The 19693-nt window shown below is 34.1% G+C and overlaps 2 protein-coding genes and 1 long non-coding RNA gene across 3 annotated transcripts in view; 1 reads left to right on the top strand and 2 right to left on the bottom strand.

The window, feature by feature from the left end:
• Positions 1–1437: 1437 nt before the first annotated feature.
• LOC120771934 (aspartate--tRNA ligase, cytoplasmic) lies at positions 1438–4312 on the bottom strand. The gene is made up of 7 exons (XM_040100231.1): positions 4217–4312; positions 3594–3717; positions 3208–3527; positions 2960–3137; positions 2675–2903; positions 1996–2613; positions 1438–1921 (listed from the first exon to the last, which is right to left on the bottom strand). The coding sequence occupies exons 2-7, from the start codon at positions 3696–3698 to the stop codon at positions 1758–1760; spliced, it is 1614 nt and encodes a 537-aa protein (XP_039956165.1). The 5' UTR covers positions 3699–3717; positions 4217–4312; the 3' UTR covers positions 1438–1757.
• A 1215-nt stretch (positions 4313–5527) lies between these two features.
• LOC120770454 lies at positions 5528–8358 on the bottom strand. Its single transcript, XM_040097947.1, has 5 exons — positions 8178–8358; positions 6447–7127; positions 6301–6378; positions 5985–6219; positions 5528–5681 (listed from the first exon to the last, which is right to left on the bottom strand). Exons 1-5 carry the CDS (start codon positions 8356–8358, stop codon positions 5528–5530), a joined length of 1329 nt encoding a protein of 442 aa, XP_039953881.1.
• Positions 6243–19693, top strand: part of LOC120770469 — a 95294-nt gene continuing 81843 nt past the window's right edge. The window contains exons 1-4 of the long non-coding RNA XR_005704934.1: positions 6243–6388; positions 11589–11646; positions 11706–11887; positions 12670–12799. This is a non-coding gene — a long non-coding RNA (uncharacterized LOC120770469). The remainder of the gene's footprint in view (positions 6389–11588; positions 11647–11705; positions 11888–12669; positions 12800–19693) is intronic.

Raw genomic sequence — 19693 nt, 5'->3', positions numbered from 1 at the left:
CGGTTCATTTTGCACAAATTTGTCTAAGAGACTATGGGTCTCGAAACGGGCCAGCGACCCATTGAGCCAACGAGTTTTAAGGCGAAGTTTTTTGAAAGATTATAAAAATTTGTTCGTCAGCTATTGAGATTTCTGAATAAAATTTAATATGTGGGTGGGTTCGTATCGAAATCGGTTTCAGGTCTTTTAGACAAAGTTCTTTAGAATGATCTGTAAAACATTTCACGCATTCGTCATTTTATACAAAAGAAAAACTCGACTCTATTCTGCAAAATGTGGCCCCCTGTTCCATCAATTGTTCGAGAAAAAATCTGCAAAAAATTGTTGTAGGACACCGGACCGCCCTGGAAACTAAGGGCCCGGGAGGAATTGCCCCCGATCTACCTCCTCTTACGGTCATTGGATATAGTGTCTACACTGGGGAAAACGAATATACAGAAAAAGCTTTTATAATCTAAATGTTTTAAGCATTTTTATTGTATCGTTATCAAAGGGTTAACGTACGGTTTGGAAATCGAGTTGAAAAGGACGTGGGCTGGATAAGGTGCTTGATGGGCTGCTAGTAAGCATACAGTCCCATTCACCTTAGCAGTATAACCAACATGATTGCCAAAATCGAAATAATACACTTCCTTTTCTGAAGGACAAGCCCTCGAGGGAAGATCGCCAACTTGGAGAAGCAGAATAATATAAATAAAGTGTTTTTGAGGTGGCACTATGGAATTTTTGGTCAATTAAAATATCATCAAACCAAATATAGTGGAGCTCATCATTGAAATCAACCTAGGTAACACATTAATATGGAAGCATTGAGTTAAAGTTGAAACTTTTGTGGTTAGTTGTTGTTGTTGTAACGTCAAAAAACCGTCTCAAAGTAATTTGGAGGAATGTTGCAGAGTTGTCAATCCTTGGCCGGATTAAAATCTGAGTCCGTTATGGTTACGTAGACCCGACTTTCGTGAAAACACATTTGGTTTAGCATTATTCGCCAAGTGGTCGACTACAGTTATAAAAATCTTTTACAAAATATAATACGCTTCACAAATACAAACGACTCCGTACAGGGGCTTGATTTTTATCGGTCAGTTCGTACCGCAGTCATGTTGTTGTTGTTGTAGCGGCAGAAAGTTTTCCGGAACTAATTTCGAGGCATGGTGCTGAGTTGGCTGTCCTTGGGCATCGCAGCCATATGCTATTGTGGTCCGATCTCAACAATTTGTTCGAAGATTGAACTGTTGTCCTAGAGTCTAGGACCAAGACCATACCTAATTGCGTGAAGATATCTCGTCAGATTAAAGTTTTCCATACAACAACTACATTTTGATCATTTAGTTTGTAGCTATGTGCTATAGTAGTCCGATTTCGGTGGTTACCACAAAGCTTCTTGGGGAGAAGAGAACATTCATTTATAACCTTGCTTAGAGAAAACAACCACGATTTGTTTGTGAAGATGTCGTCTTTATTTCAGTCTTAACACCTGTATTAATTGAAATGTGGACAACTTTTACACTAAAACAGTTGTTGGACAACTGCTGGAATAACTACATAATTAAGTAAATAGTTGGATTAAAAAAAATAAAAAATGAACAACCTTTAAAAAAGATCAAAAAGAAAATCTCGTTTCAAATGATCAAGCATAACATCGGGTTGTCACTAAGGAAACTGAGCAAACATAAAATTTATTTGAAATCCATCAGCAAAGTCCACGTTGATCATTTTCCCATTTTCCCATTTAATTTTTCTTGTGCATAAACATTTTAAGGCGTTAATCGTTTGGGATCACGTGGGAACATCGACGTTTTACGTATATTATCAAGTCCTAGATAGAGCATGACCACACGCTCCATGCCAATACCACCACCAGCATGCGGTGGGCAGCCGAAACGGAACGATTCAATATATGCCGCAATCTTTGAGGTATCTATAACGGAAATAACGGCAGAGAAAACAATTAGTTAAGCAAATACTGAATGCGCCCGCACAGAAAGTACTCACCGATCGCGTGATGTTTTGCGCGTTCAATAAGAAAATCGGGATCGTGTATACGCTGCGCACCAGAAAGGATCTCCTCGCCACGCATGAACATATCATAAGAGTTGGAATACATTGGGTTATTGGGATCCGGCATCGTATAGAAGGGGCGAATAGCCAGTGGAAATTTGTCCAATACATAAAAGTCGGTGTCATATTTTGCCTTGACAAGCCGGCCCAACAGCTTTTCGTTTGGTGTAGACAAATCCTCCTCATCACCAGTTTCAACACCAGCTTCGCGCAACATTTGCACACCTTCAGCGAATTCCAATATCAATGGCGGCTCCAAGAACTTGAATGGCTCCACTTTAAATTGCTGATTTACCGCCGCAATTTCCGCGCTATAAGTATCACGCAAACCCTTAAAAATTCCAGTGAACGTATCGGCAATGGTGTGCAAAACCTCGTGGTAGTGATATTTGAATGCCATCTCCAAATCGAGACCCACGAATTCCGTCAAGTGACGGTGAGTGTTGGAGTCTTCCGCACGAAAAACAGCGCCGACAGTGTAAACTTTATCGAAATCGGCAGCAATAGCCATTTGCTTATACAATTGCGGAGATTGTGCCAAATAAGCGGAGTCTATAATTGAAAAAGTGACGTGTTAACTATGGAAAATAAAAAGCAGTTAACGGTTGTTTACCTTTGAAGTAGCTGACAGTAAATACGTTAGCGCCACCTTCACTGGCGGCGGATATAATTTTTGGCGTGTGTATCTCTGTAAAACCTTTTGTCGTTAGTATGTCACGGAACAGACGACAAACCCCAGCTTCCAAACGGAAAATAGCTTGATTGGCCGGTGTACGCAAATCCAAGACACGGTTGTCCAAACGTGTATCCTGGTTTACGCGTATATTCAAACTGTCGGCATCCTATAAGATTGCATATTAGAGCCAGCATAGAAAATCAAAAATTTATTTATACATACATCTGGGTTTTCGGCACGAGATGCATCTTCGATTTGCAGCGGCAATTGCGGTTTGGCTTGTGACACCACAAATAGTTGTTCAATACCCAATTCAATAGTTTGTTCAGTACAAGACTCGATCTTGTTGGGTACTGAAACTACTTTAGCTTGTACATCGATAATACTTTCTCTGCTTACGCTATTCGGAATATAAAAAGATTTATAAAACTAAATAATATATTTAAATATTTAACGAAGCATTTACTTACTTGCCGCTAAACTTCACCATTTGTTTGGAAATACGTTCTCCAACAGCCAAAATACATTGCACGGTACTGCTCTGCTGACGCAACACTAAGAAACATTGCTTGCCCTTCGAACGGGATGTATGCACACGTCCGCGCACCCACACCAATTGGTCTCGATAGGCTGGCTTACTCAATTCGCTCACTGATACAAATTTACGATCTTCAAACTTCTCCTTTGATTGAATAAGACCTGCAGAACCATAACGACCTGCCGATACGTCTACGCTATCACCACCTTCTTCAGCATTGTTCGCCGAATTGGCTGCTTTAATTTCAGCTTTCTATAAACAAATAATAAGAAGTTAGATTCATACAATAAGTCTAGATGTACTTATTATTTATTATACCTTAGCAGCTTTCAATGCTTCTTTCGCTTGCTTCTTTGCTGCCTTCTTTGAAGTCGTCTCACCTTCAACCGCACCAGCCGCTACGTTTTCCTTATCAGCTACCATACTGAATGCTTTCTTTCGTCTAAAAATTGATAAGCACAAAAATGACCACAAGCTTATAAAAAATAAAAGGAATAAGTCAAACTGCAGCTAAACTAAATTTCATTTCAATCGTCATCGCTACTGCACGTAAGCATCAAAATACCACACAGTAAGAAGTTTTTTGGAGGGCGATGAAGAGTAAGCGGCTACATTTCGTATGCGGTTTCGCTATTGCGTCATGTTTGTTAATTTAGTGTTTTGCAAATAAAAGTATTTGCTATTTACACATAAATATTTGGCCTTAGCACGTTTTCAACACATTGCACTGAGAGCTTTCGTTTGCTTTCATTTCGCTTTTCTTTTTATGATTTTTGATTCACAGCTGCAGCACCGGTGCAAAAGTCTGCTCTCCTTTCCCTTCCAGGTAATATGGATCACATGGTACTTTGCGTCATTAGTTTTATAAAACTATTACGCTTGTATATATCACAGGTTCATTGTATGTGAATTGGAAAACTTATGTTTTATTCACTGCTCACCTTTTCGATAAGAATTTATCTCGGTTTCGTTCGAAATTTGTGCTCAAAAACACATAAAATGCAACACCACACGCGTTTCACGTCCACTGCATTCCACAAAAGACTAAATTCAATTGTCATTGCGCTGACAGCTGTGAAATGCGGACGTGTCACCACAGGGTTGCAAGAAAGTGAACAATTTAAAATTGATATTATTATTAGAAAATGTAATATAGTTACATCTTTTTTTTGTAATAATGATAAATATATAAAACGTAGTAATTAAATTTATTTGGAACAGAATAGCATTTTTTTAAATACTACTTCTTATACATATCACTTAATTATTTTCAATATTTGTGGCACCCTGTTGCATAACATCGCTTTCACGTCTTGCCATATCTTACCTTCTAAAATTCCTCTATAATGCAGAGTGTATTGCACTCTAATATATATATTATCGCATATATTACTTAATAAATAATAGGAATATATATTTTTTAATTGTAAATAAACTCAAAAACAATATTTGCTTACTTACCACACTTAGTCAAAGAAATTTGCGTACAATGTGTATATTTCGAACATTTTATTATAAAGAGAGAAAGAGAGACTTATACTTATATTATATACATATATCGCTCATAAACTTAGCAAAATATTTTAAGCCTTAATTATTTTATTTAAGAAAACTTCGGTCTTCTCGAAAGACTAATTTTTATGTCAATAAATTTCTTGTTTTTTCGTGCTATTATAATGGTTTTTTACTTTAAAATATTAATTAACAGTGAACAAGTTTGAAATTCGTGAACATGCATATATACAAATATAGCTTACAATGAAATTGTACATACATATATTAAATATTTAAACAATAGTGACTTTTTTTTGGTTTTGATTGCTCATTTCAATATGTAAGTGTGTGTTTACATATACTTTTTATATTCGTTTACGTGTAAAAATTGCTTTTAATTTCTTTCTATAATTATAAAATATAATTATCTTTATTTTTTACAATATTAGTCATTTAGGAACTGCAAATTCTTTTAGTAAAAAACGTATTACTTTCATATAGTTCTGACTAATTAAGATTTCTACTCAACGATGACCATTTCAGATGCTACAGCACCAATCTCAGTTTGGATATAACATCATTTTGTTTCAAAAAATAAGTTTGCGGTATTTGTCATCTTTAGTAATGGTTTACACAAGAAAATGTTCAACCATGGAGCACATTAGCGAGTATTTTAAGGTACACTGATGATCGGTGGGCACTATTTTGATATATATATTCACGCATATATATTGAACAAAGTCGGTTGGTTAAAGTAATTATCTGCCCATTATTGTGGGCTCATCTGCCATTGCGACTTCATCGTTAGGTGCCTTCGCGCCCTTCTTTTTGCCCGAATACCACATAAACAGGAGACCACACACCAAATTCACTATGAAAGTAAACCACGCTAAGTAGACGCCATAACCATAACTGGAAATAATAAATGTAAAGGTTACATTTTATAAAATTACATATAAAATATAAAAAAAATTATTAAGGAAAACAAATATGAGTAAAAATATTATTATACCAGCAGAAGAGACGTGGTAACACTAAGGGGGTAACTGCGGAACGGTATAAAATCGAAACGAGTAAGTAGATAAGTTGCTGCAACCGGAAAACGAACTTCTACCGTTACTCGCGCGTTTGCGAAAATAAATGTCAAACTTTTGTGCAACTCATTGTGGCAAATATAAATGACAGTTACTTTTCGTACAAAATTCGATTACTTACGTAAGTTCAGCACCTTCGGGATAAGCGTAAAATAAGTGCTTCTTTGTGTAATCAACGGATGAAAAGAGCACCTGTATAACAACCACGGCAGTGGAGGCGGAAACCAAGTGAATACCACCAGCTAAACGCTTAAACATGTAACGCGGATTCTTGAAAGTGTAAAAAGAGAAAACCGAACCCAGACTCATAACGAACACGGTGATGCAGGCAAACGAAGCCTGTGTGCGTATATAATCTGCCAAAAGAAAAACAAAAGTGTAAAATATTATTGTGAAAAAGACTATTGTGAAAGGGACAGAACTGAGCGCTTACTTACCCATCAGCTCCATATCGATGCCGGGGTCTTTGTTCAACGACTTGGGATTGCTGAACATATCAATGTATTTGCAACGTTCTGGAAAAATGTGTGTGGTAATTTTCATAAAATTATTTTAGTACATTATTCATACGATTCGTGCTTACCATTCGGTTGATAGACATAACCGTTCGCTTCGCGACCACTGCTTGGTGGCAGTGGTGGCACCAGTTGCAATATCACCTGATGGTCATCCAGCACAAATGCGGGCACGCCCAAATCACGCACATATGGCCAGAAAAGCTTTGGCACAAATGGTTTCTCATTCCAACCTGCAAATATTGCCAATTGCGCCGCTTCTGGTATAACAAAATAATAAGATGTCGCATTGACCCTGACTTTTTGCAATGCCGTTCCGAAGATTTTTCGTGACTCTATTTCGCGTACATTTAGCGGATCAATTGCGATCGGTTTGGCATTGATGGGTATGGTTTCGGCTTGTGTGGCTGTTGTGTTCAATACAAGATCTTCAAAGATTTTTTTGAATGCCTTAAACTCTTCCTCATCATTACGTACCCAATGCGCAAACATGCGTCGTCTAGCGGACTCTGTGAAATTTTTCATCGGTATCTCCACAATTTCCTCGCTAAATTCGCGCACAAACTCAAGCGCTGATGCATTCAATTTGGCATCCAATAATGTTGTAGGGTTCACATAAGCTATGGACGTGAAGTTGCGCACCACATTGGCGGTAGGCAATGCGTTAGGTGTTTTAGTGTGCCGACAATGCACCCACAAACCGGAGTGGGAGTCCATAAAAAATCGACGTGTCTCCGGTATGAAAATGCCTATTGAAAAAAGAAATATATAAATATAATTAAAAACTATTGCAGACTATACTTAAACTTGCATAGATGTGTAACTTGATTGATAGTGAAAGAAATATTGAAATCGTTGAAAAGTAGTGAGAATTTCTAGTTGTAATGTCATTAAATTCACGCTAGAACTAACCGGCTAATTTAAAAATAATTGTGCGGGTTATAAGCGGGGTTACCAGTAATAAAAATAATTTAGTTTAAATGATAATTCAATAATATGTTTCGGTTTAATTAAAAAAATCGTAAAATATTCAATTATGGAATAGGAAAAAATTAAAAACTTATTAACATTCCATTTTTTTTCTCAATGTTTCGGTATTTATTCGAAAATAAATTAAATTAAGCAGCTTCCTGTTAGTTTTTTCCAAATACCTTAAAATATCGCGCCGTAAAAACAATTTAGTGAGCTTAAGGCGATTAAATATACGCGCCATTCGCAAATCAAAAATTAAATTATTTAAAAAAATCTTTCTTAGCCTAATTGGATATGCTTAGCGAATATATAACTACACAGAAGCCAAGGCGTCGATGTAATGTCTAATAGGTAGTACAAGAGCCGAACAAAAAGACTTGTGCTAAAGGCGGAACGATAATACTTTCTGGCGGATATGTAAAATAGCCATAAAACGTTGTTGTTGCACATAAACATTCATTCAAAAATGAAAAAAGCGATAAAAGTTTTGTAGTGCGAATAACTAGCTCATAAAATTGTGAATATTGCGCTGTATAGCCTGCTTCTGATCATTGGCGGCATAGCCGAGCCAAAATTGCTTCCTACTTTTCAAGAAAATAACAACAACAAAAAATTTACAATTCAAAAATATGCGAGATAAAGGCAATAACATTGTCACTCAAAAGATTTTCGAATTCGTTAACGCCTAAGTTTGTATTGTGCATGTGTTCGGGTGTGCATATTTCGCTCGTTATTAAAATGACCAAAGGGCATATGCTTTCTTTGGCGAAGTACAATTAAAATGTTAAAATATTTAACTATTAACTGGTCGGTGACATTGGTCTTACCTTTTCCACCGGTTATAATAACCCAGTGATCCGTTGAAATGGCTACAATCCACATAATGAGCGAGACCACCATCAACAAGCTGCAACCGAACAGCACACGACGCTGGAACATGTACGCCGCCATAAGCGGCTTGCGTTCCTCCTCGCGTCCAAGTGTTGAGGTGGATACATCCCGTATCATTTTGCTGGTGTTTGTCCTTACTGTTGTGATACTGTTATTTGCAGCAGCGTTGCTTTTGCCGCTCTAAAAGCGTTTCAACGCTTTGTATTGTCTTTATCTGCTTTATTGTTAATGCTTCGGTTTTGGGTTCTAACTCACCGGGCGAATAAGCAACTTCGTGCCCCAGCGGCCGTATTTATACGAAGCGCAGGCGCCAGTTTTGATTACTGTAAAATAAGTGAAGAGTTTTTTTTAAATATATGGTAGTTACAAGCAATATGTATATAACAAATAAATCTTTTATTTCAATACATAGTATACATATTCGAGCGCGTGCAAAATTAAAAATATACAATGTATAGTATGTATTTGTGTATGCATTAGTCGAAGAAAATTGTACAAATTGTCTGAAAACTATGTGATTAAATAATATTGTTTTTATTTTTTTTTTTTGGTAAATTTAATTTTTCTAAAATTATCAAATTTTGAATTTATAATTTCAAATTACTTCTTCATAGCATATTTTAAACTCTGAAGACAAGTTTTTTGGAATAATATTTATATGGTCTTTGTGTTAATAATTATCATTCTAAGTATAGGCTAAATTTTATACGTTCACACTTCTTATTATACCCTAAAATTTTGCAGATGTTCCTATTGTCCACAAGGAGCTGCTCATTCGACATCGGACCACTATATAACTATGTATAGTCTATAGCTGATGTAGAAACTTGTCGACCAAAATGAAGTTCTTGTAGGGAAAACTTTTTTATGAGAAGACATCTTCACGAAATTGGACATATCTTATTGTTCAAAGCAACGCTACAATCTCCGAAAGAATTGTTTAGATCAAACAACTATTATTTTTGTAATTTTTCATATAAACGCTTAAAGTTGGTGATTATCGTGGTAACGGTTGTGTTTAGGCTATAAAAGTTGCCTTCGATTCGCCAACCGTTGTAGAGTAGCGAATCGAACAAACTATACTAGATGCTGAGGCAAAATGGTGTTTTCAAAGTCAGTGACCAACATTACTCGAAAACGTTTCAACCGATTAATATATATATATATATATATATATATATATAATATATATATAAATACTAAGACGAGCTTCTTAAATACATTTTTTTAGTAATTAATATAAAAAGTTTTTTAATCAACTAACATTTTTATGTAAGCAATTAAAGTCCGAAGTTTTGGTCAAAAATCGATATTTTTCAGAAACTGCCATTTTTAAAAAATTTATTTTGCTTATTCTGACAATTAATTTCAAAATTGTTTTTTACTTTAATGAAATCTGTTTGTTTTTTTAATTTCAGACGGCTTAGTTCAGAGATATGTATAGTCGTCACCGCAAACGTCTTTTTTGAGAGGAGCTCCCGGAGATCAGCTGTAGTTCCTTTCCAAATAAATATTTTTACTAATGCTAAGTCTTAAAATACAGTTAAAAGATACCATGATATGTGTACACATTTTTGGATCCCGGAATCTAAAAGTTTTCTCAGGAAAAATTGTGGAAAATTCGCTTTTTTCGGGCTTATAACTGTATATAAACCCCTTATTGAAGTATCCGCATAGTTTTATGTACGAATTCAAGTCGATAACTTTGTTGTAGCAAAGTTTTTTTGTTTGCAAGACTGGTTATCGAAGACAACTAAGATCTTTAGCTAAATTCATCTAGGCGAGTTTTTAAGAAAATATTTGAGATTTTTTAGCAAAAATTATCCATTTCCTCTATTGCACGTGTGAAGTCAAAAAATATTTGTTACCAGGAAGAATAAAAACTATGCTCATTAGAGAATTCCATTAGCTATCTCCGATTGTCTCAATATTGTTGGCCAAAGCGTTGTTGTTTCAACAAATTTTGTGTATTTTAAAGTTTTTTTTTTTCAAAAATTAAATCTAAATTTTTAATTTCAATAATATTTTTAATAATTCCACGGTTCGTCAAACACGAGCACTGGCACGGCTGTCACCCGTGGCATATTGACGTTGAGTTATGTGCACGCATCATTGCCAAGTATGTGTGCGTGGGCGTGCCAAGGTGTGCGTGCAGACGCGCAGAATTTAACAACTGTTTGGATTAAGATGCGCAAGTGGTTGCCTATTTATGTAGCTCAAATTGTGTCGTTTAAATTCGCGCAAAGATTTGCTGGCATGTGTGTATGTATGGCTGTTTGTAGAAGTACACACTTAGCGCTGCCAAAATAGTTGACTGCCAAAATGTCAAAATTGCGTGCGACTTAATATTTTACTAATTTATAAGAATGTTTGTTGGTTTTGTTGCTATGTTGGCGTCAACGTTTCGGTTTTCATTTTTCATTTTCGATTTTCAATTTTATTTTTACTTTCTTGCGGCCTACTTTTTGTTGTTACTACGTATATTTACTAAATAAACAACAAATAACTGTTGTTGTTATTGTTGCGCATGTGTGCTTAGTTTTTTATGTGAATATGCTCACGTCGTTAAATCGCATTTAAATAAACAAAAGTTTCACTGCCAGAAGACGAAGCAAAAAGTGCCAAATGTGATTTTCCCGTATGAAATGTGTAATAGGTTGTACACATACATATATGTACATATGAGTGTGTACTGTGTATATATGTGGTGTACCACCTTGAAATTGAAGCTGGAATGAAAAATCCCAAAAAATAGATCACTCATCTGAACCAACTGTTAGCTGTCTTTGAGTAACCCAGTGTGAAGTTTACATGTGTTCATACATATTGGATATATGTACATATATGTAAATATGCCGACTACTTTGAAGTCGGTCTGACCCAAAAGCCCTTTTAGTAAACCAACTGTGTTTTTTCCTTACAAGCAAGCGCCAGTTGTAAAATTTTGATAAGAAATATGTCATTCTCATACTAGTAGAAAACTGTTACTAACTGTCTAGTTCAATTTATTATCTCAGTTACAATTTTTATTTCTAATTTGTTCAATTCATCCACGTGTTTCGTTTTTAAAAGCGAAATTGTCGAGATAACTGTGCATTTTCTCGAATACTTGCATAAATCTGATCCTTTTCTCAAATGTGGTGGTGAGGAACATGACTTCGACGAAGCTTAGAAAATCAGACAAATAACGATAAACTTATTATTTTTCTCATAATATAAGATTACAAACTTGAAATCATACATTTTATTATAGCGTGTATATAAATACATATATAAATAAACTTCACTGTACATTTTTTATGATTTTTTGCTGATAATTTTTAATTTGACATTTTTTTCGTTTGCAGATTTTTTGTAAATATTTTTTATTATTGGTCGAGGGCCCGTTTGCGATTGGCGAAATAGGTTTGTATATAAATTTCATTAATTAAATATTTGACAAGTAATATTAATTGTTTTTTCAGTGTTTTAAGTGAATATGCCAATAAAGGAATAAAAATTAATAATTAATAAAGAAAAATGAAAAAACATAGGAAAAAATGTATTTAATAAAATTAATAAAGTATTATTAATTAAAGTGTATTTGGAATATAATAAATATGTGATTCATGAAAAAAGGAAAGATAGTGCAGAACAATTAAAATGGGTAAATAATTAAGAAAACAAGAAAAAACGTTAGGTTTAGTTGAACCGAAGTTATAACGCCCTTAAAATAACTTGATCTTGATCCGCCAGTTGCTATTGCACTATATGCTATAATGATCCGATCAGAAAAATTTCATTGAATATTTCATCGCTGCCTTAGACATTAACTTGTGCCAAATTTCGTGAAGATGTTTTGTCAAATGGAAAAGCTTACATATAATCCCTTTATTCTGATCATTCAATTTCTATGGCAGCTTATGCTATAGTGGGCCGATATTTGCCAATCCGACAAATGAGCGGCTTCTTGGAGCGAAAATGTATGCAAAATATCAAATGGATATCTCAAAAACCGAGGGCCTAGTCCGCGTATATACCGACAAACAGACGGCCATGACTAAATAGACTCAGCTCCTCACGCTTATCTTTTATATACATATGTACATATGTACATAGGTATATATTTTAGAGGATCTCTGACGTTCTTTCTGAGTGTTACCAACTTCGTGACAATCTTACTATACCTTGTTCACGGTTGAAATTGTCCAAATTGTTCCGATCGGACTACTATAGCATATAGCTGCCAGTTAAACTGGTCGATCAATATCATTATAAATATATTTTTTTTGTATCCTTTAAAAAATGCACTTATAGTGTAAGGTAGTATAGCTTCGGTGATGCCGAAGTTAACGTTTTATTTATTTTTAACTTTCACTTTAACAATTAATTTAAAAATCTCTCTAATCAAAATAATGATTAATATATAAAATTTAACTGAAATAATAGTGCAAGAATATTAATATAGTGAATTTCAATGTGATAAATAAGTGAAAGCAAATTATTTAACAGAAATAGTTTAATTTGCCGTTAAACGCCGATAATTTCTATCACGGACGTGAGTTGCAGAAGAGCAGAGGTGAGTAATTTAATTTATAGTTTCATTTTATTTAATTACTTGCAATGTCCTTATGCTATTCTTTAAAACCTACCCCAAGATTTTTTTAATTAAATACACCTCTGATTCACCATTGGGTTATCTTGCACACCCCTGTGTGGACAAGTATTTCTAAAAAAATTATATTTATACATAGATAAGTATGCCCAACTTTGCGTATAAACATACTTATATACAAATATCAAAAGTATATACATATGTACATACTTACATATACCTATAAAATATGTATATGGCGATATAGCACGCATAGTCTGTATTTAGTTAACCAAACAAGTTCATCACGAATATACTAAAAAAATTCTAAAAAATATATTTTTTTGAAAGCTGAAGTAATAACTTTTTAATATTACTCAAGGATAAGCACGTGTAAAATGCTATACATACATATGTATGGGTATACGTGCACATATGTACATGCTAAATTCCCATGTTACCGCTATTCATGTCTGCATTTGCACACTCGCTGCTCTCAACTCGCTCTGAGTGTCGTACTTCGCCTTCATAAAGTGCTTGCAATACTCCTGTTGCATTTAACACGAATTTCGGTTGTTTGCAAATATTTGTGTATGTGTGTGTATGTATGTGAAAAAGTTGTTGCCCTTTTCTTGGTTTTGCCTCTATGCAATATAATTATTGTTTTGAACACGCATATGCAGACATGCGTGAATATACACATGCATAAAATACGTGTAGATATGTGTGCGCATATATGTATGTAAGTGCATATACATATGTATGCATATACCGCCATATATTATATATTGCTGAGTTTTGTTTGGTTTAATTTGTCTGGCACTTGGTATTTTACTACTTGACTCAAAAGTTTCTTTTTTGCCACTTGCGCGGTGGCTTCTTGGCTGTTGCTAATGTTTTCTCACTAAGTGTTGTTGTTTGTGTCTTTGTTGTATTAGTACATTTCTCTGTGCTGTATTTCAAGTAATTTTTAGCATTATATATATAATATGTGCACGATATATTATATTATTTATTGGTGGGCGTGTGGCTGTGTGTTTTTGTGCTCTTGTCTTTAGTGGGATTTTCCCATTTATTCGTTCCCATTTGTTTTAAGTGATTTTTTTTTAATTTGAAGAGCTGCTGATAATTTTATTTCTGTGCAAATCAGAAGTCATTGTGTTCAATGAAAAAAAATCATATATGGTATACTTTCGTTCGTATGTATGTATATACATATGTACGAATATGATTTGTTTAGCAAAAAAATTTCTAAAAGTAATAGGAAATAATAAAATGTAAATAGAAGCTAAATGCAACAAATAAGTATAATAAATGAAATAAAATTAGGTGTGACTTGCTCGAAACAAAAAATTAAATATTTTTGAATTATGTGAAAATTCTAATATTATAAAATGTACTCATTCTATTGTTGTTGCATGATTATTTTATATGGTTTATTGCGTATTTTATTATTTGTTGCTCTAATTTAAGTTCACTTGAAATTTTACTAAAAGCACACTTTGACTTGTTAAAGTGGTAACAGACTGAACAAACTTAAAGATTTTCGGTGAAACTGAAAAGATAGACATGTGAAAGGGACTATATTTGAAGCTTTTGAATTTTAATTGAAAACAAATATATTAAGACACCCTGTAATAATTTCTTTAAAGAAAACCCTTTAAATATTTTTTTCAATTATAAATATTTTGGTTTGTGGGGTTATATGGGTTCCTTCGAGTAAAAATAGCCTTTGTCAACAATTTTTTTTTCATATGAAAATTAAATATTTTATTAAAATTTTTTTATTATTACAAACATACACTATTAACAAAGAAATTCTGAAATTTTTGGAAAAGAAATATTTTGAACTCAGCCAATGCGACGCCATTTCCGGTGACCGCTCGGAAAAAAGATGCGCACGCTTTGGCAGGATAACTCCTTACAGGATCATTTAAAGTGATAAAATACGTGTTTTAGTTAAAATCTTAACTTAGAAATTGGACGAAGACAAAAAAACTAAAAATTGGACTTTTGCAGATATTTTTCCAAAAAAAATTAAAATTTCGCAAAATTTTTTTTCAAATAGTTCTAATCGAAAAAAATCCTTCGAACAAGTCTTTAAGAATTGTATCTCAAAAACCTGTGTAAATTTTCAAGAATAGTTCTCGAGAAATCTTGCCAACCATCTTCAAGTTCTCAAGGCTGTATTTCCGAAACTATTACTCAGATCAACTTGAAATTTAGGGCAATATTCTAGGATTATTGTAGAATTTAATAAGGCAATAAAAAATTCGTTTTTTTTTTTGAAAACTGTAAGCCCATGTAATCCTTTATAGGAATCTGTTCGCTTCCTTGTCGCCAAACTGCGAAAAAATACTCACTAAAAGCATAAGATACATTAAAAAAACAACAACAAAAAATTTTCGAGCTTATGTGTGTGTTGTCAGAGTTCTTACTAATTATGAAATGATCTCCTTGGACAGATAATGCCACATTTAGATTATATATATTTCTGATAGGACTTTAGGCTCAAATTTTTTACAAAAACTCGTTGGCAGCTCAGAAGTGCCATACAGGTCTTCCATCAGATGGGTATGAACTAAACATAAACTCATTCGGATCATTTGATTTTAAAACAGAGAGTCTTCAGAATCTAGCTATACAGGTTTTTCGATTCTAGACTGCTAATTAAGATTTTCAAAAATTCAATACTTTGATTTTGGATAAAAATTCCATTATGTATAACGAGTCATCAAGTCATCAGGCACATGAAGATACTTTGTTTATGGTTAGTTCCTAATATAACATCTAAATTAACATTTTTAAAGGCAGGTATGTGATATCGAATGGCAGAAAGTGGAGTATAGTTTTTAATCGCACTATTTACTATTAAAATTATTTCTTTTCTCATTAATTCCACTAACATTGAACAAAAAACTTTAAGTTATTTCGAAATGTTTTCAGACGAGACCCACTATTTTTTAACTTTAAGCATGGCCTTTCCTATAAATGTCATACGTTATTTTTACTTACATCAATATTTGATGAAACACAAATTTGAAGGCAACATTTTTCTTCATTAACAACAACATTAGGCAAAAAGGTGTTTTCAAAACATTCCATTTCTCGCATTTGTGGGCGAGTTCGGTGCTTCGTCGACATCGTTTAACGAAGACCGATTGACATGTTTTGACATACACATGGACGAACATCTATGTATGTTTTTATAAATGTACATATGTATATACGAAGGTAAAATATGTATACTTTTTCTAAAACATACTTATTGCCGATAATTTATTATTGTCAGTAATAATTTTTCGGTTGAGATTTTTCGTGGATATACATAAGGACGAGTCAAATCAAAAATTAACCTACATATGTATATACAGAAAGAAAAAAAATCTTTGAGTGGCTGCATTCTTTGCTTAATTTTAAAAGGTGTCGGTGTTTTTGAATATCCTTGGATAATTTTTGACATCACGGACTCTTGTAGAGAAAAAATTTTCTCAAGGAGATTTTTGTTTTAATTAAATTTTTTAAATTAAAAATTTGCACATTTCAAAATTTTTTAAACTCAAAAAAAAAAAAAAAATGGTTTATGTACTTTATTTTTATCATATTTATCATGACTACCTACAGTTCTCGCTCACCGATAAAATTTATTTCATCATTTATTAACATTTAGCAGCGTATTCCAAGAGTTAAGATGCCAATGCTCTCTGTCGCTTTGTAGAACATCTTTTTGTTTAACGGCATGTTCGTTTTCGAAATTTCTGCATATATTTTTGAAATATTTTGTATAATTTTTTTATGTAAAAATAAATAACAATAAATTTAATAAAGAAAATAATAAATTAGCAGGCTTTCGCAAGCGTTCTCATACACAGCACATCTTTGTGGCGTAGCGGCGAACACACATACATGCGCACAATGCAATTGACAGCGCTAATGGGCTGTAGAAATGTTTTCAAATGCGCTACACAAATAGACGCTTTTCTCATAAAGATTGTCATATAATACATACATATGTACATATACCGTTACACACCTACAAGCATATGTCATTATACTTGTGTATTGGGGTTTATTGTCATTTTGGAATTCTTGACATTTTTCGCGACCAATACTGGCACAGCTTCGTGTACGTCGCACGCTCAGAAGATACAATATTTTGCTGTGGCATTTTTATTGTTGTTTAAAATATTAAGTATTTGAAAATATTTTGAAACTTGAGTGAAAGACATCACAGGAACAACAATGACATTGGCAAAAATATAAATTTGAAAAGCGTAACGGCGAGCTGGCAAAGTGACTTTTGTGGTTTCACACATTTTAAAGTACTGAAAAACTGTGTATTATTATTTATATATTCATATTTCAAATAGTATAATAAATAAGGTTGAATTCAAAAACTTTTTGAAACCGAATCCCAGCTAGTCCCTCCGTTTTTTATATATCGATCTGAAAACTTGCACACGCTCTTTTCTGCTTAAAAATGTGCTTATTTATCGGAACCGTCGATATCGGACCACTGTAGACTTGGCATAGAATATTATTCAAGGCAGCGTTAAAATTTCCGAATATTGTTTTTATAGATCGAAGCACTGTACTCATACATTTGAGGTAACAGCGTGCTCCTTAAAGAGTTTACAGAATTGTTATTGTTAACAATTGTATATACATATGTATCTACTAACTGACTAACTGATTTTGTGATGTCTAAAAATCTAACCTAACATCTAAATAGTAGTTAGCAAATTTGCAAAATAATATGTGCACCAAAGCTCAACTTAAAATCACAACTCAATCATCAAGCTCAAATAGTCACTCATACGCCCCGTGCAACACTCATACGACATATAGCACACATAATAAATGCAGATTAGTTGTTTATTTTGTAGGCATTTTCATTGTGTCAGTTTCGTTTATTTGTGTTTATCCGATTGTTACTAATGTTTTAGGTTTTACTTTAGTTTCGCCTTATTTCCCATATCGCCTGCTGTCTTTAGCTGGCTGTGCTTTCGGTTTCACATATGCATTGTCAAACTGATCGCGCAAGTCTTAGCAACTAACACAGACAGTGCAAGTACGCAGCTTACAGCTCAAATTATGCAACTGCGCTGTCAGCAGGGTAATATAATAACACAAATCGAGCACATTATAAATAATTAACCGTTGTATATCTTTTTTTAGTAGCTGACAGCTAAATATTACCTGCTGTGTTGCACATAAAATGCGACGTTCACAATTCAGCAACTGCCAGTAGGCTCGTACGAAAAGCAAATTTATTTAGAAATTATTTTTGTATGAAATTTTAAAATTTTTAGAGATTTTTTTAGAACTTTTTTTATTTTTAATTAAATTTTTTTAATTTTTAGAGGTTTATTTAGAAATATTTTTTTAAATAAAAATTTTTTTTTTAATTTTTATAAATTTGTTAGTAATTCATTTTTTTTTTTATTTGTAAAGAAGTGGCACTAATATTTAATTTTCATGTATTTATTTTTTTATTTAATCTGTTCGGCATACAATTTTCTGCAATTTTTCTTTAAATTTTAATGCACGCTTTCTACTTTTCCTATTAAATATTTTTTAGAAACCACTTGCGGCTATATATTTCGATTACTAAATTTCTCGTTATAATTACACATTACACACTTTCACACAATGAAATCACTAATTCATCAAAATTTTTCGCCACTGTTTACTTTATTAGCACTTTGGGAATCGCACGTTCCGGATACGAGGGGGCACCGCAAGCAACCCGCTCGCTTCTAACAACGACGACAAGAGTTCGTCCGATCGGTCAATCAGTCATTCGCACACTGATGCGACCGTTTTCCTGGTGACTGGCGAGTGCCCATATAGCTGCCTGGCTGCATGGTTGCCTTTTTCGCCTACTTGCCGTGTTAGCAGCTCACTTGCCACTTGCTCTACACAGGCTCGTATGTGTGTATGTGTGCTGGCTGCCTGGCTGCGAGCTGATCTGAGTAGGCGACAAGTAATCATTCTTCATTATACATATTTCTGTTGTGCTAGTCTGTGCCGTCACGGCACATTGTTTAGCTGTTGCTTCTTTGTTTGCGTGCGAACCGCAAGCACTGAGCGAGTGCGGCCAAGGAGCGCCAGTAAAAAGCATTGCATGCTCCCTTTTTGCACATCAGCAATGTAAATGAGTTGAGCGTTCTTTGAAAGAAGTTGTTGACGTGGCAGTGGTTGTGGCAGAAAGTTGCTGAGCTGAGCCCCGCGAGCTGGTGAACAATCAAATCCAACAAGTTTCTCTCCAATTTGCCATTATATTTATGTTTTTAGACACATATTATATGTATAGCACTAGCCAAATAACAACAGCAAGCCAGCAAGGCAACTCATCTCGTACGCCTGCTCTACGAGCGTGCCAACAAACAACTAACCACGGACCGCAGTAAACAGCCACAACAAACAGTCAACAGTCAGGCAAATATGTTGCCGTTATTCATATGTTTTGCTTGCTCCGCTCATGTGAGTGTTTCATTTCGGCGCTCTTTGTAATGCATAGCTTGTATAAACACATGCTTTACATATAATTTCTGTGGCAACTTCAGTGCCTGTTGATTTTTTACCAACAGGCCACCCCGTAAAGTCGCCCAGTCGCTGTACATGCTATTCTCATTACAACTGTAGACGAGCAACACAAACACTCACACACATATTGTATAACAGCAGCTTCCTTCCGTCATTGAGTGCTTGTATAAATGGCTCCGTTTGCTTTCGACGTCATGAATGAACATTCTTGTAACCTCATCGAACATGTCAGTGGCCCGAACGCGCTGCTCACTTTCAAGTATAATTTTTACCCACAACGCCGCTCTCACTTATACCAACACCGCCATTAAACATTTAAGCACTCAAGCA

The sequence above is a fragment of the Bactrocera tryoni genome, chromosome 3, assembly GCF_016617805.1.
Source record: "Bactrocera tryoni isolate S06 chromosome 3, CSIRO_BtryS06_freeze2, whole genome shotgun sequence".
NCBI classification, from domain to species: Eukaryota; Metazoa; Arthropoda; class Insecta; order Diptera; family Tephritidae; genus Bactrocera; species Bactrocera tryoni.
The sequence above is the reverse complement of the archived record's forward strand: the minus strand, read 5'-3'. Positions and strand labels throughout refer to the sequence as shown.